Consider the following 25,213-nt stretch of genomic DNA (forward strand, 5'->3'; position numbering starts at 1 on the left):
GTTAAAATATACAGAGAGCTTTAATTGATAATCAGTGGCTACTAAACTTCCAAATTAAGAATATTAATAATATCTCTCTTAATTTAATAATCCATTTATGAGGCAGCAAGAAATCATATAATAAGATGTTAAAGTCTATAAAAGGATATACAGTACATCTTGGAGTAAATAGTTTTTTATTCTATTTATTTTCCATTTACCAAACACAAAGCTGCCAAGAAGCAGCTGGAAAAAGTCAAATTAATTTTCTTTATCGTGTCTTCCCTACAGATAACCGAGGGCATTATAGCTGCTTTAATACACATTTTAATTGAGTGCTGTCACTGGTAGGAAGAAAAGTGTGGAACCAGTGCTTTCCATATCAAACAAAGCAAGTAATTAACAGCCATTCTGGCACAATCCCTTATCACCAAAATACACAAAGGATGCTAAGTTCTCTCAAAGTCAATGCTCTGTTACCAAAAAGCAGAGCTGGTGTTTCAGGGTCATACTTGCTTTTTTATTACACAAGCATACATTTACTGCTCAGTGAGACACCTATAATTAAACACAAGAAGCCTATAATGCTAATATTCAGGCTAGCCTGCATGTTAGGGGTTCCCCCCCACTCCCCATACAGATGATTGCCTTTCATTTTAGAGTTTCAAGTAGCTACAGTTCACTTGGTTTTGATTACATAGCAATTAGATATGCAAATACATAAGATCCAGGAAAATACTTTTTCAAACATCAGATTGTGAGCAATCAGGCCTATTCTCTTCCCTTGTATATACAAGCAGCTCATTAAACAACTATTGTCTGAAAAAAACATCTCTGCCTCAAATGCCTTGGGGGTTTTTTTTAATGTTAAAATCATTCAAAACATATCCTTGGAATAAATCTCTCTCGGCAACCTAGTTCATGTGTATATTTGCCAGAGCTGGGTGGGAAAGCATGGTAAGTGACCAAAGGAAAGAACATACCCTAATTCACATTGTCTGTTTAGAGTTACTTCAAAACTTGTCAAGAAAAAATTTTAAATATACAATTTAAAACTTTCTGTTAAATGACACCTATTATTCCTAAATATTCCAACCACTTGACTGAGAATCTATTTTCATCTTACTTAGTAGGTTTACATTATAAGCTATATGCAAGTGTTAGTATGGAGAAGAATCATGTATATTGGGGAGAGGGGAAACATTTACACTTCAAGAAGATCAAAAATTGTTACCTATGTCTCGGTGTGACTTGAAAAAGTAAAATGGCCACTGATGTTCTTGCAAAATATACTCACATATTCTCTCTACCCAGGCAATTAATTTTACTTACAGATTTTAAATTACAACTTTGCTTCTTAACCTTAAGTCCTATTCAATTAACTTATAAAGTGCTTGTTGGCTGTCTTTCTCTTTTTTTCTCTATTTTGTCATTTAAGTCATGTGTCAGTTGTTTATATTTAAGTAAATTTTTTAAGTGTTTCTTCTGCATTTTCTATTTGATGCTCCTGCACTTCGGAAATTTCAAGAAACTGGCTGACTAAAATTCTGTGGTAAGAACACCACAATTTTTTAATGGGCATTAATTATGTCCACACTCCACTGAGCAAATCAGAAATATAACTGCAGTAGCCCACCTTCGAGTCCCTTGCTTCAAACTCTTATCACCGTCCGTACACACATCCCTTTACAACCCACTCTGTAACGGCTTCAGGTCATGCCACTCTGCTTAAAACCCTCCATTGCCTTCCAACTGCTCTTGCAGTAAGATCCAGACTCCTTCCCCTGCTTGCATGGAAAGATCTCTCCCACCTCATCTCCCACTCTTTTCCACCCACGCTGACCTTGCTATTCCTCAGACAATCTAACGTCATTCCTCTCTGAGTGCTTTACACTTACGCTCATTTTACCCTCTTGTCACACGATAGATGTCACCTCTGCCCACAGCCCTGACTTGGACGCCCTAGTTAGAAGCATTCCACACTGATCATACTTATTACACCATTTGATGCTATTCTCTTCACGGCACTTATCACCATCTCATACTGTAGCGTTCATTTACTTACCTGTTTATTTTCTGTCTTCCTCTCTAGTTGTGCTCCACGGGAACAACCTCCCAGCTTTGTGTGTGGCCCAGAGTAGGGAATCAAAAAATACTTATTAAGTTATTTAATAAATTTTGAAAGGTAGAAGAAATAATTTTCTAGACAGAAAAAAACATGTGAATAAATGTATGTAGGGGCAATTAGGAATGGTCTGATTGTTTCAGAAGGTTAGGGGATGGAACTGAAAACATAGAAGAGACTGGAAAATAACACTGTGTGAAGGAGATAATGGACTTGGTTGTATTACACTGCCATTTAAGGTTAAATTAAATGTACACTGCTGGTGATGGTAATGAAACAAGACCATATGTTTGAGCTTGGTGATGCCACTACCACTGCTTCTCAGACTTTTCATCAAGCTTGGCACTTATGTCACAATGGGTCCTGGTCTTCCTTGACAGCTTGAGGAATTGTTTTTCTCTAATCACTCCATCAAAGGAAAATTGCTCAAAAATGGTCACTGACAGTATTCATATCTTCACTGCCAATAAAACTCACTTTCTAGGTCCAGATTAGGTTTTACTTATCATTAGCCTATTCATATACTGCAAATTGGTCCAAAATAAATCATATATCTAGGTATCATGGATAAAAGTTAAGAGCTCGGTCACTAGCACATTTCTAGATTATTTTTAATTCTTCCTATAATGAGTTTAAAGAGTTTTTCAGAAAGGGGAAAAGCACTGAAATCAGTGACTCCTGAGTGAATGAGTATAACTAAATACATACTGTATCAATGGCAATGGAAGGAAAGACCTAAAAAAACAAAATGAGCACCCTTAGAATCTGGTTTATGTTCCAAGAGATAAATGTACAAAACCTGCCAAACATTCACAATCATCTCTTAAGTACTTTTAATAATAGAAATTTATTTCCCCAAAATAATCAATGACAGGAAAAAACAAAAAAAGAAGAAGTATTCCAAATTAAAAGGGGAAGAGAGGGAAGGGAAGTGAGGGACAGGAACAAAGAAGACCGAGAGCACTAAAGTGGTAAATGTCAAAAATTGGCGAATGAGGTGAAAGGCATATGGGGTGTGGGGAGGGTTCTTTATATTCTTTTTGCAGTTCTTCTGTAAATTTACAGTTACTTCAAAATACAAAGCTAGAAACAGGAATAATCTGTTCCTAACTCTTATTTCTCCGCATTTTCTACATAAGTTTGCTCTGCCTAAGGTAGCATCACCCGACAGAACTTTGAGTAACAATGACAGTAGCTTGCATCCACTGTCCAAAAGGGCGGCCACTTGTCACAGGCGCTCCTGAGCACTTCAACGTGACTGCGTGACTGAGCAGCTCAACTGTTCTCTCGTCCAGTTTTCATCTCAGTCTCCATATACTACAGCCAAGGGCTACCCTACTGGACAGAGCACAGGTCTAGGCATTTCCCTTGAAAAGAAATGTACAAACTAAGACTAGCTTAGGGAGAAATGACGATACACTTTCGGGTAAACCTTAAATCAAGTTCTAATTAACAAGCCTGGGGCAAGCGAGGGAGATTAGGGATGGCAAGCATCCTGAACTCAATCACAGAAACTCCCGTAAGGTATCCTCTACCTGGTGGTGCCGGAGGACATGGAAGATCATCTTGGGGTATTTACGTGCACCTCAGCCTTGACTACAAGGAAACACTCCACCGTGAAAAAAGCCTCTATCAGAGAGATCTGATCAGGATAACATTTATTTCCTGCCAAATGATTTCTGCCCTCATGCCAAGTATATAAAATGTGTTTGGTTTTTTTTTCATTTAGAACTCTTCTACCAGTTAGCTCTACACATGTATCATGTTCTGAACACAAATTCATGTACTGTTTTCCATGGTGACTTCATTATTTTCTTGTGATAATTATAACTTGATATAAAAACTACATTTTTAAAAACCTTAAGTCCTAAACCATCACATTTGTGATGTGAGATGCTTCTAAACAACTACGATTACCTCCTGAGGTTTTAAGATATACGAAAAATCTGAACAAATGCTTAAGACAGCCTCGACACAAAAATCTTATGCTCTCTTATATCAACAAGTAAAAAGAAAAGTGCCCGGTACACAATGGGAATTCTAAAAGTTAATAGGTAAAATTATTTTTTTTGTATAAATTATCTACACAGCTTAAATAATCAAATAAAAAAGTTTATAGTAACTAAAGGTAAATCAGGTAATGGAAACAGGACATTTAACTGCTTGGCAATGGGTGAGAAGAACCTTTATTTTATTTCATGACACAGAGTACTACAACCTTGCATATACCTAGACAGAGAGACACACACATATATATAAACATACTAACAAGATATTAGTAATAACAAAAAAATTGACTCTAGTAGATATTATGCACATTACCTGAGGGGAGAAAGAACAGTTACGAGATGACTGCAGAGGTCTCGGCAAAAGCCATGCGAGCACAGATTTAGACAACGGTGGTGGGGAGGCACCTGTGGGAACTCACAAGATGCTGAGCTGCACAACTGTGCAAATCTGTTAAATGACTGACTGAGGGTAGAAAGGACTCAAGGATATCTCCCAAGTGGTTTTGTTTTGTTTTTTTTAACCACAGTTGCTGGTAAGAGTAAACTAATAAAGAACAAGAATCAAATCCTATAAATAAGCAAGGGATCAAGTACCAGAGGACAGAATGATCCTCTGATGTACACATCTTCCACAATTTATTTTCTCCAAATAAACAGAAATCACTTCTCACTCTAAGGGCAGCACTTTGAAACAGACATATTAAAAGCAACATTTTAATTTTCTATCAGAACTTTCATAAGGCCACAGTATCATTCTGTAACAACAAATCTCAGACAGCCAGCATACAAGGAGATTTAAGAACAGTGCTAATGTTTTGTGGAAGAAAGCTGAACAAACACCAAAACAATGCCCCAAATCTAAGGGGGACTATGTAATTTGTCATCCAAATCAGGATACTTTGAAAGTGAAAGGAGATACTAATAATTACACCTAGATAATAAGTACAGCTGAAACTGTACTGGGCAAACCAAACCTTAGTGTCACCCTTCCAAAGAGCTATACTGAGAAGAAAAACTTCAAAATATGAAGGTAATTATGGTTTAGAAACACTATACCTTTTTCTAGGAAAACAAACATTATTTACTCTTACTTTTCCTAGATCATTTGGTAACAAATATAGCACATCTGGACAAATTAGAACTAATTGCCTAGGCAAATTCTTACCTATACAATCAGAGCAAATTCTTCCAAAAACTAAACCACTGGACAAAAAAATTCCTCAAAAAGGTAAAAAGAATATTTGCTACTCAATTAAGAATTTCAAAAATTCTAATTTTACATTTTTCACATATTGAAAATAATAGACAACTGTCAAAAGCGATTAAAATTTAAGTCATTAAAATTATTTTAAGAGCAAAGTAACTGAAAATGTAGAATTTGCAATCTTACCCTACAGAATGAAATAATTTATAAAAGTATGTAAGATTTAACGGAATAAATAAAACCATAATGATAACAGAAAATAGCAAATATCTATACAAACTACTGAGGAATGTAAAAGCCTCTGATACTAAAGACAGAATCCAAAAAACCACAATAAAATATAGTTTGACTGTTCAGGTCATAATTTCTTTATGTAAAATAATTATAAGCAAAATTAAAAGGCAAACCATTCCTTCCTTCAACACGTATTTTCTTGGTACCGACGACGTGGCAGGCACTTACAGCTCTACCACTGAGGACAGGGCAGTGAGCAAAACAGACAGCACTCTGCTCTCATCATCAAACACACACACCCTTAATGCGGGAAGATAAATAATAATAAACAGGGGGGCTTCCCTGGTGGCGCAGTGGTTGAGAATCTGCCTGCCAATGCAGGGGACACGGGTTCGAGCCCTGGTCTGGGAAGATCCCACATGCCGCGGAGCAACTAGGCCCGTGAGCCACAGTTACTGAGCCTGCGCGTCTGGAGCCTGTGCTCCGCAACAAGAGAGGCCGCGATAATGAGAGGCCCGCGCACCGCGATGAAGAGTGGCCCCCACTTGCTGCAACTAGAAAGAGCCTTCGCACAGAAACGAAGACCCAACACAGCCATAAATAAATAAATAAACCCAAAGTTTAAAAAAAAAAAAAAATAATAGTAATAATAAACAGGTAAAGCATGTCCGGAGTGATAATGGATACAAGGAGCAAAAGGGTAAGAGAGCAGTGTGGCAAGGCATCAGGGTTTGCTGTTTTGGGGCAGAGTGACTATGGAAGGTTTCTCTGAAAATGTGAAATTGAACAGAAATCTGAAAAGTGGAGACTGAGTTACAAAAAGATACCAGGGGAAGAGGATTCCAGGTGAGGGACCAGCAAGACCAAAGCCCTACAAGGAGAGCGTCAGTATGCTGAAGGAATGGAAAGCTGGGACCTCAGTCACAGAGGTGGCAAAGAGAAGCCTGGAAGGCAGCTAGACACAAGACCAAGCAGGGCCTTGTCAGCCACAGTAAAGAGCTGACTCTTACTGAACACATAAAAATACGTTGCAGAATTATTCTTTAAAAATCACTCTGGTTGCCAGAGGGAGACAGAGAGGAAGAGTGGAAATAAGGAGATCAAAAGACTACTGAGGAAAACCACAATGCAATAATGAAACTCCTGCACTCAGCCTGGGTTCAAATCCTGAGTAAGCAACTCACTAGTGAGGTGAAGAGAACCTCCTCCACGTCTCCACTTCCTCACGGATAAAATTAGAAAAACAACAGTAGCTACCTCACAGAGCTGTCTGGGAACAATGAGCGAATCCACGCGGAGCGAGGAGAGAGCAGCCCCTAAGTCACAGCACGTGCTCAGCGTGCGGCACCCTCACCACCACCAGCAACTCAGCACTGCTGTCACCAGCCACCCCACCCCATTCAACCCAGTCCAGATGGTAAGTAGGCAGTCTGGAATTCAGGGGAGATTTTAGCCTAACTCCACATGGGGAGTCGGGGGAAGAGTATTTTGGGGGGGGGGCAAATTTTGTTGGGAACAGGATATTTACAAAGTTGCAAAGTATTCCCCTTAGATTAGTTATTAATTTAAATGGGGGAAAAGTATCTCTACAATGAAAAAATATGATGGATGCCATTTTAACCAAAGGATGAAACTTAATATCATCAATATGGGGCAAACTAATATTATGTGCTGAGGACACAACATATAAAAAAACAAACAAAAAACCCCCCAAACAAACAAAACAAAAAAATCCTTTCCAAAAATGCAAGAACAAAAACAAGTTACTAGTCAGAAATTAATCTTATTAGTTACAAAGGTGAAATGATACAGAACTTTCTTCACATCAGAATATGAAAAATAATAGTATTTTCTATGTGAAGTGAATATAGTAATCTATATTTAGAATACTTTATAGGTATCTGAATTCAGCAAAAGCTTAAGGTGAAAACTTATTAAGACCTTTTAAGGTCTTAATTAATCAACTGGCCAAGTTGTTAGGAGCAGTCCTAACTACCTGCTATAATTTCTATTTGCTCTTTTCTAAGTAACATATAATTCACAAAATGAAGAATCACAGTTTTGACTTTTTTGGACCCAAAGACTGTGATATCATCCTGGCCCTATGACAGTTCCCGATTTAAAAAAATAATAACAACTATACATGTCTTTAAAAGTCAAAGAGTTAACAATTATACATGATTTAAAATAAAATAGCATGTTTTAAAATTCAAAGAGCAACAATATAATTTCTTTAAATTGTTATCTTTCATAACTGAAGGAGAAAAATAAAAGTAGTAAGATAGAATAGGATGGCTCACTAGGCTTATGAAACTGTCTAATAATTTGTCACTAACGGAAAAAAATTTTCCATCGAAGTTCTTGTTAAAGGATTTTGAAAAAGAAAATCAACTGATGCAGCATAATGATAAACACATAAGCAACATTCCACTACTAATTCTGTCCACAGAGAACTGAACCTTCTGAAAGAAAATTTGTTATATATACAACACATTATAAGGTGCTCAAAGATTCCTTAACTAAATTGACTGCAATCCAATCAAGACTGAATTTTAAAAGGCTCATTAACAGCATCTAGTGATAAAATGGACTCTCCCTTTTCACTGAAACTCATGTCTCATTTCATTAGACACGGACAATTAACTCATCTTGGTATTATTAGATCTATGGCAGAGTAATTAGCTTAAGTTTTACAGGTTACTCAAAGAGCTACTTTAGTAATGAAAACAGGTTTATTCTCATTGGATCCATCTTTTTATCCCTTGAAGAGTGTCTTACAAATTTTAAAAAACTATACTTTAAATAAATAGTAGCAGAATTTTTATTTCAAATCTCCCCAATCTTTCTTAGCACTTAATACAGGCAAAGCAATGACTCTATTCTATAAAAATGTACTGAAATACTATCCAATCTGAATTAAACATTTAATTTGTATTGCACTGCTTTATATTCTTCCATCTTAAAACAAAGCTAAGTCACTTGAGTCCAAAATGAACATGTAACCAGAAACAGAACTAAAAAAGTGAATATTTTGAAAACACTTAGAGCAAAAATGAGGGTATGAGAAGAAAGAAGAAAAGTGGGGAGGAGAGGACACCACAGGGCTAGTTTCCAGCCCTGAAAAAACCAGCGGATCATACAGCAAGCTGGGGTTTAAGCCAGAGCTGCTGCCAAGGGTAGCCTGCCAGTACAGAAATCAAGTGTTTTGGAACTTTTACAGCATTCTGACTGGATAGTTTTGTCTGTTGATATAAAAAGTTTTAAATAGGATTAAAATTATCTTTTAAAAATTCTTTTTCTCTGATAATTAATTTCATTATATTTTACAAAAGAATTGGTCTACGATGAATTAGAATTTTGTTGTAATGTTCTTTTGTGGCAGATAATTTGAAAAGTACTGATTTAAAACTCTTCCAGAAAGGCAGGCCTTCCTTTCTCTTTAAAAAGAAACCAATCGATCATTTGAGGCTGAATTCAATGCTATGTCCCATGACATTAAAAAAAAAAAAAAAGAAGAAAGAAAGAAAGAAAGAAAAAAAGCGGAGGAGGACTTAAGTTACTAGGGAATTAGTTTATAGCTAGAGTAGGACACCTTTGAGACAAAGGACTGTCATTAAGTATGTCAAAGGCCCTAAGGTTAAGAGATTATTTTGTTTTGAATTCAAAGTAGAATTAGGATCAGAGGATCTAAGTTCCAAAGACAGATTTTCTGAACACAGGGAAGAACTTTCTAATAAGTAAAGTGTTCGAAGACTTGGTTATTTGTTTGTGGCCTTTGCTCTCTTCTCCCTTCCATCTATCCCTTCGACTGACAAGTTATCTTTTTAAAACAGTATATCATATTAACTCCTTACTTTAAAAACATGAGTGCCAATGCACTGCTTTTAGAAGGAAAAGTTTTAATATCATATTCAAGGTCCTATTATCCTCAGATCCCAACCTTGTCTCCAATACCACTCCTCCCACTACACCTTGTAATGTCCACTGCAATACGTCGAGCATTAGCATAAGGACCCGTACTGGCTGACCCTACCTCCGCTTTCTAGACTGCCATTCCACTCACCTGCCCTGCAAGCCCCTACTCCAACCCCATCTTCTCTAGCTTCCCTGAAAGCCTCAACCTGTAAAAGAACTCATCGCTTCCTCGGCTTCCCATAGCACAATGTATAACACCTGTTGTGGTATTTACCACACTGTGCATTAGCCCACTGTCAATTTATCAGTCTCTTGGGGGTAAAAGATACTTGAGGGCAAAAAATCATAGGCATTCAAAAAATACTTGCTGCCTAAAAAGGTATTAAATTAACTATGACAGGAGGTGGTGAAAATTGAGTAACAACCATGTGCAGTATAGGAACTAAAATATCATAGAATTAGATATAACAAGTGTTAGATTTCATAGCTTTAATAAGGTTCCTTCCAAACCAGATTATACATTACTATAATTTTCATAATCACTCTTCTAAAGCAACTGACCTGTTTTTATAGCTAAATACTACTATTCAAATCAGATACATGGAATTTTCTAAGCATGTAATTTATAAAATTAACATTTTTAAGAGAGAATCCGTAAAAATTCCTACTCTCTGATGCACTGAGTCAAAGGTACCATGGCATGGGTCAGGGCGGGGGGTATTAAGGCAGGGATATAAAGTACAGAGAAAAAACCCATTCCCCACAGGGTAGAGCCTTTCTCAACTGATTCCACAGGGAATCAAGTACTTAATGCCTGGCCCAAGGCATAAATTATATATAATTAACCTCTCCTATCTATAGTGGTACTCGTTATGAATCACTCTCAGTGAAACTGAAGAACTTCTAAGATGAGGAGCCCTAGCTGAGAAGGGCTGTGTAAACTAATAGAAAATTACAGCACTTTTCCTCTTGAAAACATCTGAAACAGTAATTAGTTGCTTGGGCCCAACCAGAAGTTTATTACAATATAATGTACCTTAAGACCAGTTATGGTAATACCATTTCAACTATGTCTAACCATTATTCATAAATGGGTTCAATGAGAAAATAAGAAATATATTTCAAACAATTGTCTACCTGGGAAATCAGAGATGGCTGCATTGCTCATAACAGCAAGGACCTTTTAAAGACACACAGAAATATATACTTATGGAACAGCTTCTTTAACAGCGCCTTACATGAAAGTTTAACTCTGTTGGTGAATCTGTTGGGAAACTGGTTCTCACATACATTGCTGAAGTAATGCAAAACAATAATCCCTAAAGAGAAGAATTTAGCACTAGCTAGCAAAACTATATATTGTGATACCACTTCTGGAATTCTATTCCAAAGATAAACTAGCAAGTACACGTAAAGATGTATATAAAAGCTATTCTACACAGCAGTCTTCCTATGTGTTACAGCAAAAGCCTAGAAGCAATCTAAATGTCCATTAATAGGGGAATGCTGGAATAATTTATGGTACACAGACACAATGGAATATGATGAAGTTATTAAAAGGAATAAAGACTGTCTCTATATACTGCCAGTAAGTGACCTCAATGATACACTATTAAGTAAAAAACAAACAAAAAAACCAAGGCAAGGCATAGAAAAGTGTAGAGTATACAATTATCTATGAAGGGAGTGAGAAATTACACACACACTCACACACACACACACGCTCATGTAACCATTCATGTAAAACAAAGAAATGGAAGGATAAGCCAAATACCAAAATAAAAAATTTACCCAAACCGCAAGATGGGGGATAGATAAAAGAGACAGGGATAAAAGCAGGACTTCTCTGAAAATTTCCTACTTTGTAGATTTGATTGTGGAACCATGTAAATATTGTACAAGTAACAGAAAAATAAGAAATTCGTAAAACTAGAAAACCAAGTGTAACAAATGAGCTTAACTGTTTATCCATATGATGGCATAACTGATATATACTGAAAAACTATTGAGTGTTTTAAAAGACAGTAATTTCTCTAGTGAAACATACCCTAAAAACAGTAAGAACTGGTGAAAAATTGTTTTCACTGACTATCCTGTTGGTAGTAGTGTTTGTATTGTTATTCTGAGACTGTTTCGTATATCTTAGAATAAAGAAAATCAATCATTTTGTGTCATTAGGAACCAGCATTTTCAGTGGGAAACAAAATATAGATACAAGATCAATTAAATAAAACACTGTAGTTTTCATTTTAAATGAGAATGAACTTTGTAAAGATACTTATATTCCTGAGTGTGTGTGTGTGTGCGCGTGTACCTATGTATCTCCTAGCTCCGTCCTGAAAAGGTCTACAAATAATGAGTAACACTAAAGCCCATACTGCAGTTTCCAAATACTATTTTTCACTAATAGTAATCAGGGTTCCTTAAAGAAGTGGCTGATCTCAAGTCTGGGGAGGAAATCTTACGATGAGCCTGGACTATTAAATACACCAGAAAACACAGTTACTAGCCCCAAACTACTGGGATTGTGTTAAAGGGACTTGGAAGTGAATTTGAAAAGGCCCCCCACTGGTCAAACCACATGATCATCAGTTAAAAACACTTAAGTACAATGAACTGAAATGCATCAGAACTGTTTAAATGCATTCATAATGATACTCAAATGGAAACAAAAAAACTCATTCTTTACCTCTGGAGGATTCCTAGGAACCAACTCACTATTTTAAACCTAGTAAGTGAAGAACTGAGCATTTACCCAGCCTCTCCTATAAAAAGTAAACCTAGCTAATAACAGCAAAGAAACAGGATAATAACTATTTTGCAGTTCCTACTGTAATAAAGGGCCTAAAAAACAATCAACAGTAACTGCTGAAATCAGGAGGAAACTAGATTTTAGGTACCACAACCACAACACTGCTTGTGAAATTTTCTTTCAAAAGGAAGAAAGGAAATGAGGAAGGGAGGGCAGGAGATCTAAATCTGATTAAATCTTTCTCACCACCAATTTACCAAAAATACAGGGGACAGAGATAAGTGTTAATCACCACCATGGAAGTGCAATCAGCACAAGCCACGGGAAATCTTCGGTACAAATAACTCAGTCCTTTTACAAATAAGTTACAAGGAGAAATGGGGGCAAGGGTGAGAATGGCTTAAGAGATCTATCAATCTCTTAAGCAAGGTATTGATATACGGCCCTCACTTGGATACCATGCAAACTTTTTTTCAAAGCACATTTATGAAACAAGAAGGGAACTGTGAACACTGACTAAAGAGCGACACAAAGAAATTGTTTTGGTGATTAAAAAAAAACATAAACATGATAGCATTAAAGAGTCCTTCTGTTTTAGAAACACCTAATAAAATGTATACAGCTGAAATTATGTCTGGAATTTGCTCCCCAAATCATCTGGTAGGCGGAGGGGGAGGAAGGGTAAGGGGGAATGTGGGCACACATGGAAGGAGACGGACAATGCTAACACTGGGTGATGAATAAACACTGGTCAAAATGTGCCACGATGAAAGGTGGTTTTTCTGGTTGTTGTTGTTTTTTCTTTTTTTAAATAAACTATACCTACGCTCGAGGTTGTCAGAAAGCCTAGTACGCAACAAGATCAATAAAGCAGGCTCTTCGGACCATGTCTGTACATGATGTTATATCACTGGCTATCACAGCCACTTTAGTATGTCAAACAAAAAACTGTATTAATTTGATTATTTTCCAAGTGTTGAGAGAGCAACAACATCTTTCATAAAAATAAAAGTCTAAGCTGCGCCCACAAATCAAGCAAATTAATTTTTGCATACACTATCAATATTGCCTTGAAACATCTTTTAAGTGTGCTTTCTTATCACCCAGCACAAAGTCTTAGACATTATAAAGCTCAGTTACTTGCCAATTAAACTGACATAGGACAGGGTACAAGGTTGCAGGAGAAAATGCCAATTATAAAGCATCATGAACAGTAAAAGATTCACTTTCTATAACACATGTAAAAGTGTATATAACTGCAGAGAGAACGATCTACAAGAAAACATACCGAAATTGTCAATAAGAGTAGTCTCCAGAGTGACAGAATCAGGTGCCTATACTTCTTCCCAGACCATATACATTTTTTAACTTTTCTAAAAATATCACATATTAACTAGTTAAAATATATATGCACCATAAGAAATTAATAGGACTATAAGAGACATTTAAGAAAAATCTGTAACGTATATGAAAAGTGACATGTAAAAAAAGTTATGAAATTCTACCTATGTTTGCAATTACACAATATGCCTCTCTAATAACATTTCATAGATCATGGTCCATACAACACTGCAGTTCCTCAAGAAGTTAGAGGGACAGCTCTTGGAAAGGAGAGACTGTGGTCAAATATATTTGGGAAACAAAGTTAAAAACTGAATTAAAACTTTATTACAGATTGATCTAATTTTAAATTCAAAGCCCATATTCTGAAGAGAATGAATTGTAGAGCTGAATTTCAATGTCCAGCAAGATATATGTTTATACTGAGTGTAGTTACTAGTTAGAAATGAGGGACTGGATAAGTTATTTGACCTCTTTAAGCCTCCATTCCTGTTAGAAGAGTAAAAACTATCTTTTGAGACTGTTGAACGGTCTGAATAAGACATTGCACAGATCGTGAAAGTGGTTAATACCATCTGGCCACTGCTATTTGCAGCCCTAGAAGGCCATCTGATTCCCTGAGTGTACATCCCTTCATTTCAAGCAAAGAGCTCTAACTAGAATTGCTGAGTCTTATTGGAAATTTCCAGAAGACACAACATTTGACTAACCCTGCTTTGACCAACTGCAGACATTTCAGCGGTCACCATTTCTGGGTGGGAGTGGGGAGCAGGAACACAAGCACGGCCCCTGAGTCTCTTAGGAAGTCTGAGTGCAGTACTTGCTCTTAGGCTCCATGAGTTTACCCAGTACCATTCCCCTGGGTATGTTTATGCAATGACAATACTGTTGTGCCCATCAATAATGCTGAAGTAATACCAATCTAAGAGAATGAAAATTAAAGTGCCACATTCACTCCCTTACTTAAAACCAACAGCTTAGAATGATATAGCACTGCCTATCTTCCCAAAAGAATTAAAAGCACATGGGATTTATAATTATCTCTATTTATAAAATCTTTTATGGGGTGGGGATAGGGGAGCATCTATGCCTTTCATTTATTACCTAAACATTCATTCCTTTCCCAGATAATTTTTTCCAGTTCCTGCTCTGTGCCAGGTACTCATCAAACACCAGGGAAGTACTCCATAAAATAGACATGGTATGCCCTCAGTTTATCAGACTAGCAGTGAAGGATACAAATCAGCAAACAGTATTCCATCATAATACCTTGGACAGTCAGTAAATTAAGGTTTATTTTCTAGCTTTCTCAGCTTTTACATAAACTGACAACTCTGCAGAAAAGTTTAAAGTTTTCCTTTAAACACATGAAATATACCTCAATCGGCCTTATTATTATATTTCTTTTTGCCTCCATCTATTTGTCATGTTCTTTGTAAAAATAACAGCCAAGCAATGAATGATAGTACCTTCCATTTTGATCTAACTTTTACTAGCATTTTTAAGAACTCAACGGGTAGAGTTACTACAGCATAAACCAAAATGACTTGGTTGACAATTATGGGCAGATTTAAATTAAGATTACAGAAAACACTCTTGGCATTATAAATCTACATATAAATTCTTCACCATAATATCAAACATACGATAGCCATTCAAATTAACTTGATATCCCCTAAGTATGTTCATCTGTAGAACTTTAATAAAACTAAAAATATAATCTGCAGTCAAAATTTTGTTGGTGTCTTAATTTATTACTGTTTGCATGCATTAATCTGTAAACATTTTTTATTTCATTAGACAACAGTACATATTAAAAAAAATAAAATAAAATGTGCAAACTGCTTCTATCTGTGCTTAAGAACAAAGTGGACAAGACAGAATATGGACACACCAACCACCAGGGAAACAAAACAGAAAAGCCATCAGAATATGGGATATTCAAAGGTCACAAAGCAACAACAAAAGTACTGTCATTTCCAAAGCTTAAAAAACTGTAGTACTCCCCTATGATACAATATGAGTTTAAACATAAAATGTACTAACTAATAATGTTAATATAAAATTTATTAAGAACAATCATTAACATTAATTGATTGATTACTATGTGTTAAAACACTATTCTAAGTGCTTTACAACTGATTTAATCCTCACAACGATGGTTGTTGAGAACCATCAACCATAAGAGAGAAGTGACAACACTACTCCCTCACTATATTATATGGCACAAAGAGATGGAGTAATTTGTTAAAATCACAAAGCTGCTAAGTGATAGAACCAAGATTCAAACAAAAGCAAGATGGTTATAGAGCTTACTCTCTTAACCACTCTAATCTTCTGTCAAAATGACAGCAGAAAAATGTTCTTCAGGCTACAAAGTTCAACTTGACTGAAAACAGAACTCACGATGTCTCATTACAGTTCCAAGCTCTAATCCTCAGTGTCTGTGAGTGTGTGAGTGGAGTAAGTGGAGAGCCATTACTACAGAACTAACAGAGGCTGAGGAGAGGACAAAACATGCTTTGTTAACTGACTGATATTCATAACTTGATTAACTGATGGATACACTAATCTTTCGGTGAAGATTTATTTGTCCTTCAGTTGTTGAGAGTTCATCTCATTGTCCCTAGGCTATTAAATTAGCATTACTTAATGCAACGCAACCATAAGTGCAAACAGGGGAACCAAAACTGCATGGCGATGCGAGATTGCCACTCAGCTGATTCACAATATGCTTAAATTTTTTTAAGATTCTAATAAAAAAATTGTTTTAAATACAACAGCTAAATATGCTTAGGGAGAACTCACACGCTTGCCTCAAAGTATCTTTATACTCAGCTGACAAGAACAGCTTATAATAAGATCTAAAGATAATCAATATCATTGACGGCCTCTCCCTCCAACTTAACTACTAAGTCATTATTTGTCTGTAAGGAGAGAAAATGATTGAGATCCAGTCAGCTTATGGGAGAGCTTAAATGAAATGAAGTGAGAAGCTCAAAAAGATGCGTATCAGAATGAAGTCAATACCTTATAGGTCTGGTGTTCATTCCATAAGCTCCACAAAGTGATTCAATGCACATGCTCTAACATAACAATAACATAACATAACATAACGGGTCTATCATTTGATATCCCTTTCAAGGCAATGTATTTAAAAAATAAACAAACAAACAACAAACCCTTCCTAACAATAAATCTAATCTTTGGCAATCAAAATCTAGGTTATTTTTTAAAATCAGTCAAACATTTTTTACACAGACAGAAAATTTCAAAAGTATTCTGCCTCACAGTATCACTGGATAAAAGGAAACAAGGCAAAAAAAACCTTCCTAAAAACAATGTTTAAAGTAGGTAGTTAGGTGTTTATTATACTAGAAAAACAAGAGTGGCAAAAGAAAAAAGCAGAAAGCAGGAACAATACACTTTAAATTATCTAGAAAACTTAAAATCAACACAAAATGTTGGTAAAAACCAAAATGACTCTCATATGGCTAGTTATAAGCCTTTTATTCCTATGTTTACTAACTCTCCTGATGAGATGACATACATCCAAAGTTATTCACATTTGATCCTTCTCATTTAAATCTCATCAAAAGAAACATTTTAGATTTTTCAAAGTTTTAGTTACATCTTTTATATATACAACATTATAGTCTGACTAATTTCCATTTGCTAATGGAATTTACTAATTTCCATGGTGTTTCTCAAGTGTAAAAACCAAAGTTAATATCATAGACTGACTGATATTAGCTGGCTAAATGAAAAATGATAATCAAAAAGGGAAAATCATGACAACACCTTTAAAAAGTTCAAAAGTTTCTGACATGAAATAAAGTATAGTGCTTTAGGGTCTAGATATTCTGTTACTAAAATTCGAAAGTATAAGTAAATTATTCACATAAAGACCCGCCCCATTTTCAAGGACTTACCTTCTTTTTATCCCTCATTGAGCCTTTGCCTCGGACCATTATCTTACATCCTGTTTCTGCTTCAAGCTGTTTAGCAGTAAGTCCTCTAGGTCCAAGGATTCTCCCAACGAAATTAAACTGGGGGGGAAAAAAAAAATCACCGTACATTATTCACTTAAAGTTATTTTAAAGTATAAATTTACTTTCTTCAGTTAGATTTTTTAAAAATATTAAGTTGAAATAAAATCTTATGAATTTCTTGACAAGTTTGGGGGTGAAATTACAGAAGCTCATGTTTAGCCTGAAATTTTCGTATGTATTAATACAAATTATGGATTAGGAACAACAGTATCTAACTAAAACAGGTACTATACTCAATTGCCCATCAACATGTAATCTAAACCAGAGTATATTAAAGAGTTAGACAAAATCTTAGGTGCCACCCAAGAATGCAAATCCCTTCTACAAAATCCTTTATGACAGGGTTCAGGGAACTGTTCATTATGTTAAATAATGGTTGCCTTTTCTACAGAAATCCTTGGGGGAGAACTCCTGTCTTATTTATCTAAGTTATACTTTCCCCAAAGCAACTGTTCAGAGAGAATTGTATTCTGGGGTTGGCTGCCAGAACACTGATGGCCAAATTTGGATTCCACCCTGTACTAAATATTTAAGTCATGAGAGTCTACATTTTTTCACCACACTCTTTGCACAATTTTATCTCTGCATCCTTATTTTCCTTTCTATTTTCCATTTCTACCTTTACCTTATACTACTACTTTGACAAAGAACCTTAACTCTTATCACGAATAGGACAGTGACAAAAATAATTATATAAATAAGTAATTATCATCCCTCCACAGAAACGTCAAGTATTCATTCACAGAAGTTAATTTTTTTAAAAGTCCAATGGGAAGAACAGATTGACTCTGAATACTGAAAAGTAAATTTTCCTCATTCACATGTCATCTGCATAAAAGACAAAAAAAATGAATGTTTATACTATCAGTTCCACAAAGACCGATGGGTGGTTTCTATTAACTTATTCAATCAATTAAGTTACTGATTCTCATGCTTCCTACTTTTTTCTTGCATTTTAATCCTACTGTTAGTGTATCGTTAATAACACTAATATGCCAGAATTCAAGGCTTAAGAAGCCAGGGCAGTTCTTCAATCTTCTATACTCCAATGCCTTCTTTTTTTTTTTTTTTTTTTAATAAATTTATTTATTTATTTATTTATTTATTTTTGGCTGTGTTGGGTCTTCGTTTCTGTGTGAGGGCTTTCTCTAGTTGCGGCGAGCGGGGGCCACTCTTCATCGCAGTGCGTGGGCCTCTCACTATCGTGGCCTCTCCTGTTGCGGAGCACAGGCTCCAGACGCGCAGGCTCAGTAGTTGTGGCTCACGGGCTTAGTTGCTCCGCGGCATGTGGGATCTTCCCAGACCAGGGCTCGAACCCATGTCCCCTGCACTGGCAGGCAGATTCCCAACCACTGCGCCACCAGGGAAGCCCTCCAATGCCTTCTCACTTTGCCTTAGCTGCTCACCAGCACTGCCGCATCTTACAAAAGTGATTCCCAAGTGAAAGACAGGTACTACACGTATAAGAATGGAAGAGAGCCCTCTTCCCTCCGGGGATTACGATATAAGTTTTTCCATCCCAAGTTGAGGAGAGGGAATGAAGTTTTATAGAATCTGTAACTATATATAAAGGTGGGGTTGGCAAGTTGCAGAAAAGTAGGAAGAGTCTGCTCTAAATGAACATAGAGCCAGGCCTGTTGATAGATTTTCTGTAATATGTGTGTTTTTTCTCTTTCTCAGACCCTCGTTCTAATATATTTTTACCCTGTACTGCCTGAAGTTAGTCAATTCTAGATCTACTTGGATTTAAAGGCAACCTCTTAAAAAATTTCATGGAATTCTCTGTTAAGTACTAAGGGTAATTCAGACCAGCTGAGCAATTCCAGTAAAATAGGACACAGAAGGAAAAAACATCTGCTTGAATGCATCAGAGACCCAGCAAGACTGAAGAATTGCTAATTCAGGATCATAGGGAGGACAGAGAATCAAGAGGATGTAAGCCTGGCTTTGGGGAACTCCTTTTCCTCTAGGTATGTTTGCTGAATCTGGAGAGGACAGCTGAGAGCCTGAACTTCAAGGGACATGGGTTGGAGTGTGTAACCTACCTATGTGAGCTCCTCCCCACACCCAGTCTTTGCTTTGGGTAGGGATCTGATAGGTGTGCATTCTGGGGGTAAAAGTGAACCCTAATTTCCTAGGCCCTTACAGACTCTGCATATCAACATCAAAACTGTCTCAACCTCAATAAGCAAAATTGTATCAAGGTGATCTTGGGTTGCTAGTTAACAGTAGGTACCTGTCAGAAGCTGGCATATATTCTCTCTGGAGGAAGATAACATAATCTTAGGCCTTATATTATTTTTGTAAGCTATTTAGTAAATACATTATCTGGCACACACTAGAAAATAACCAAACACACAAGAACATAAAATGACAAAAATCTGAATAAACGATAAGACAAAAGAAACAAATCCACCAGGACTCTAGATATTAGAATTATTAGACCCAGACTTTATAAGCATTATGCTTATTATGTGTAATTTTGTTTAGTTTGAGTATTTTTCAGAAGAATAGGAAACAACCTTTCATTTTCAAATTCAACTTAATGAAACATGTGTTCAAGGCTTCCTATGTGGCAAAGAGTGAAATAGATGCTAGGAATTTTTTTTAAAAGGAGAAAGGGGAGGAAGAGGAAGAGGAGAAATTCTCCTTGCTCTCAAGAAATCTGTGAAAATGCCTTCACTCTATTTGCTACCTTGACTGCTTCTTAAAATAAGTAGTCTTTGCCAGCTCTTCCTCAATAATAGTTATGCTCTATACAGATCTTTTTCCAAAGTAACTCATATAGTCGATATACATTATATAGCTCAAACATGGCAAAGAATGTCTGGAAAAAATGCATTACGAATGGAGGTACTTTAGCACTTCAAGTAACGAATATGTAATTGTTTTTTATTTGTGTCCTCTGTCAAAGTGGTTGGCCTCCACTTCATGACATACAAACACTTAGAAGACCCTCTGTGGGGCTCCCCTGGTGGCGCAGTGGTTAAGAATCCACCTACCAATGCAGGGGACATGCCTTTGAGCCCTGGTCCGGGAAGATCCCACATGCCGCGGAACAACTAAGCCCATGTGCCACAACTACTGAGCCTGTGCTCTAGAGCCCGCGAGCCACAACTACTGAGCCCATGTGCCACAACTACTGAAGCCCGCACGCCTAGAGCCCGTGCTCCGCAACAAGAGAAGCCACCGCAACGAGAAGCCGATGCACCATAACGAAGAGTAGACCCCGCTCGCCACAACTAGAGAAATCCTGCGCACAACAACGAGGGCCCAACACAGCCAAAAATAAAAATAAATAAAATAAATTTATTTTAAAAAAAGAAAAAAAAACAAAGACCCTCTTTGGCACATTCTATTCTTTTCACGTATTAAATCTCTTTTGCTGAAACCACAGCATTAAGATTACATAGAAAAAGACTTCTACCATAGCTAAGTAATCCTCCCAATTATTATTTACTAAATAAAAAATGTTTTAAAGCCAGTCAAAACCAACATATTAAATCTGTAACAAAATTTTCCTAACCTTATAAATGAACCAATCTATACTGTACCACAACCAGCAAAAAACAGCTCAAATGTGTTGAAGTGCATACCACTGGGATTCTAATACAGCTGAAACCATCAAGGTCATCCTTCTCAAAATGGTGTAAGTAGAGAATGAAAAAATAATCATAGCAGCTGCTTTGGCTACTGCAACCAATTTCCAAGTTAACATCATTTGCCTTGCATTAAAATTCATTCTGTGTTGATTTATCTTGCTAGTTTTGCAGCTTCATTCGATTAAACCAATGTCACAACACATTCAAAGAAAATCATTTCAAACAGCCTAAGCTAACTACAACTTTAAAGGCCAAAAGAAGGGAAAGAAAGAAGAAAAAAGAGAGACATTCATTAACTCTGTTTAAGTACAGATCTTCTCTGTGGCTTACCAATTATATCTCTGCCAAGTGGCATGTTAATTTCTAAAGAAGAGGTTAACAACAGTCATGTCTAATGCTATTTGTTGCTGCTGACTTAATTTTAAATAGACATGACAGAGTTCTCCCAATGACAAAATATAAAGTATTATAGCAAATCTTTCCATTAACCTTTTAAAAAATGTACAATTAAAGATAAAACCGGGCTTCCCTGGTGGCGCAGTGGTTGAGAATCTGCCTGCCAATGCAGGGGACACGGTTCGAGCCCTGGTCTGGGAAGATCCCACATGCCGCGGAGCAACTGGGCCCGTGAGCCGCAACTACTGAGCCTGCGCGTCTGGAGCCTGTGCCCCGCAATGGGAGGGGCCGCGCGATAGTGAGAGGCCCGCGCACCGCGATGAAGAGTGGCCCCCGCTTGCCGCAACTAGAGAAAGCCCTCGCACGAAACGAAGACCCAACACAGCTAAAAATAAATAAATAAATAAATAGAGTAGCTATTAATTTAAAAAAAAAAAAAAAGATAAAACCTTCTGTTTCTGTGGCACACTATCAAAAGAGAGAACTAATAAAAAATGGATTTCCAAAAGCATTTCAGTGAAACACTTCTAAGAAGTGTTTAACAGTAATTTCTGCTTAAAATTTTGGAAAAACAATTTTAAAAAGAAGATGTATTTCTTTGGATTGCTTTTCATACAATAAATTGATAATCTGTTTTTAAGTATTTTGTCTAGTATCTCTAAGGTGATTTTAGTTATATATCTTACAAACCTTACATCAGATCACATAAGCAATTTAGTAGGTATCAAACACACACACACACACACAAATGTATATTTATTGATGAAGTCTTCTGCTTAGCAGATGACCAAAAATGGACCACCTCAAGTGGTAGTGAACACTAGTAAGCCATCTTATGCAAATGTGTAAGATGAGAGAAGTCGTGACTACTTAGCAATACAACTGTTTTTAATTAAAAGTACCAGAATATTTTGTTTGACTTGATTTACTGTTTTATTGACTCAACTTATGACAGCAAAGGAGAATATGTTAACAATGCAGACGAAATTTAAAAGTTTGCTGCATCTAAAGTCACTCATTGTGAATAGCACAATGTTCTTCCAATATCTGAAACCATTATCCAATTAAGCAAATAAACTGCTCTTGTCATTTATGAACAAATAAAGTTTCAGCTTATGTCTTCGTGATTTTCACTTTGATCTACTCATTAATGTAAATGAAAATACCAACCAATATTCATGTCAGAACTATATTCATTCATCAACTGAAATCAGTTTGGCCATGGATACAAGAGTTCGGGGGTGGGGGGGGGGAAAGAAAATCAAGGAAAGTCTTCTGTTTAAAAAACAAAAAAACAATGACTATATCAAAATGCCTCGTACTTTTTTGGGAGACAGATGTCTTATCCCTTCTCTATGTTCATATGAATTCTAGATGAGCAGCCAAATATGTCTTCTTAAGCTATATAATAATTACTATAGGAACCATTTTGCAAAACATTTCATATATTAGGCCTTTCTACACATCTTCTGTTGGTGGCACAGGGCTATGTAAGAAGAAGCATTTACACCAACAGATGTAAAAGTGAAAAACGGTAACCAATAATACCAAAATATGAAATTTATAGCATATGAATTTGGATATCCTAAATTATGTCAAATCTTTATTCTTTGAGTATAGGTATAATTGGGAAAGAGGCTGAAACATACAAAACAAACTCAGGTGAATAAGATGATGATTATCATTGTGGAAGCTAAATAACAAGTACTTAGAAAAACAAAACATTACTTAACCAATTAAAATAAAAATATAAAGGCAATGAAAGCCAACAAGGGTTTTACGACCCTAATAGATGACAATATTTTTCACCGTGTAAGGTCGAAACTCATACACAAGGCCCTTTAAAAGATCCCTAACTACTTTTTGAACCTTTATTTTTGCTATTATCCTCTGTTCAGACCCATGTTGTTCTCTAAAACAGCCAGGTACTTTCAATTTTTGTTCCCTGTTAACACCTTTCTTCCTCCTTCCTTCCCACCAAACATGTCAAATCCTCATCACATAGTACTGAGCTCAAGTGTTCCTTCTGTGATTTCCTTGTGTGTTCTTTGACTCCTAGAGACAGATGTTTTCTCCTCCTAAGTGAGGATCTCAGAACACTTTGTACCCACCTCTTACAGCCCTTCTGTCACACAGTATGCAATGATCTGCATGTCTTTCGCAGGGCATCCCCTGAAGTCAGAAACCAGCAACGGGGTGCGTGTGTGTGTGTGTGTGTGTGTGTGTGTGTGTGTGTGTGCGCGCGCGTGCGTGTGTGTGTGTGTGTGTGCGCGCGTGCGTGTGTGTGTGTGTGTGGGTGTGTGTGTGTATGTTTTAACCCACAGTGCCTCACACAACATACAGCACTCAGAAGAAACTAGTATTTGTTCAGATTGTTGGATAATACAATTTAAAAGGGTTCACAGAAATCACATAGTGATTTTTCACTCTCAGTAAAATCACTAAGTAAGTTATAGGCAGCACAGGAACTCTTACACATTTCAGAAACTTCTTAAATGGTAAGCCTGACTGATCTAAGGATAAATTCCAAATGACAGAGTCAATGATGTCACAGAAACAAAACAACTATTATTTCCACTTTCCATTTCAATACGGTAGTATCATGAGTGCTAGGATTATGTCACTCAACACTTCTTAGGTGCTGAGTACGCTGAAATATGTTCTACTATGAGTGTTCCAGTAAAAGCCAACTTCGATGCTTGGCACTTTACATGCAGTAAGTCACTTAATCCTCACAACAACACTAGAAGACAGTTACCATTATCATCTACATTTAATACATGAGAGGTTACAAAAGTAGTCCAAATCCTAGAACACCTAGATTGACTACAGAGTTCGGACACAGTAGGGCATAATGCCTCTCTTCTAAAGACCTTAAACATATACACCCTGATCATACCAGATACTCATGTTGAGTTTTCTCATTCTTGTTAATCATTCAAAAAATGTTTAGTACAAAGTTTATAAAAACCCTCTTCAGATTCAAATTTACTTTCAGAATGAGTTCCACCTACATCACAAAGCATATCATTACCATACTCTTTTACATAACCACGCCTTGCCTTTTCAATATTGTCATCTGTCTTTTACTGATTAGGATCACTGCTTTAATAATCAACATACAGGGCTTCCCTGGTGGCGCAGTGGTTGAGAGTCTGCCTGCCAATGCAGGGGACACGGGTTCGAGCCCTGGACCGGGAAGATCCCACATGCCGCGGAGCAACTGGGCCCGTGAGCCACACCTACTGAGCCTGTGCGTCTGGAGCCTGTGCTCCGCAACGGGAGAGGCCGCGACAGTGAGAGGCCTGCGCACCGCGATGAAGAGTTGCCCCCGCTTGCCACTACTAGAGAAAGCCCTCGCACAGAAACGAAGACCCAACACAGCCAAAAATAAATAAAATAAAATAAAATAAAATACTTTAAAAAAAATAATCAACATACATATCATTTTTACCTTAATCGAACCTTTTACATGAATGAAAGCCCTTATGTGATTATTAGTTCATCCACATAATTCAACTACAAATACGTATAACTTCAAAAAAGAGACAGCGAGAGCGAGAGCAAGAGAGAAGAGTATAATTATATGAGTCAAGACTGAGCT

General features: G+C 36.7%; 1 protein-coding gene across 7 annotated transcripts in view; it reads right to left on the reverse strand.

Annotated features, from left to right (window-relative positions):
- QKI (QKI, KH domain containing RNA binding) overlaps positions 1-25,213 on the reverse strand; it is a 138,582-nt gene that overhangs the window by 71,918 nt on the left and 41,451 nt on the right. For all 7 annotated transcript variants that reach the window (XR_014248126.1, XM_082404635.1, XM_082404637.1 and 4 more), the window contains exon 3: positions 17,492-17,608. Coding sequence is in view for 6 of the 7 variants with exons in the window: in XM_082404635.1 (XP_082260761.1) it covers positions 17,492-17,608 (117 nt within the window). In the remaining variant the exon portion in view is untranslated. The remainder of the gene's footprint in view (positions 1-17,491; positions 17,609-25,213) is intronic.

The sequence above is a fragment of the Balaenoptera borealis genome (assembly GCF_965194805.1).
Source record: "Balaenoptera borealis genome assembly, chromosome: 9".
Taxonomy (NCBI): domain Eukaryota; kingdom Metazoa; phylum Chordata; class Mammalia; order Artiodactyla; family Balaenopteridae; genus Balaenoptera; species Balaenoptera borealis.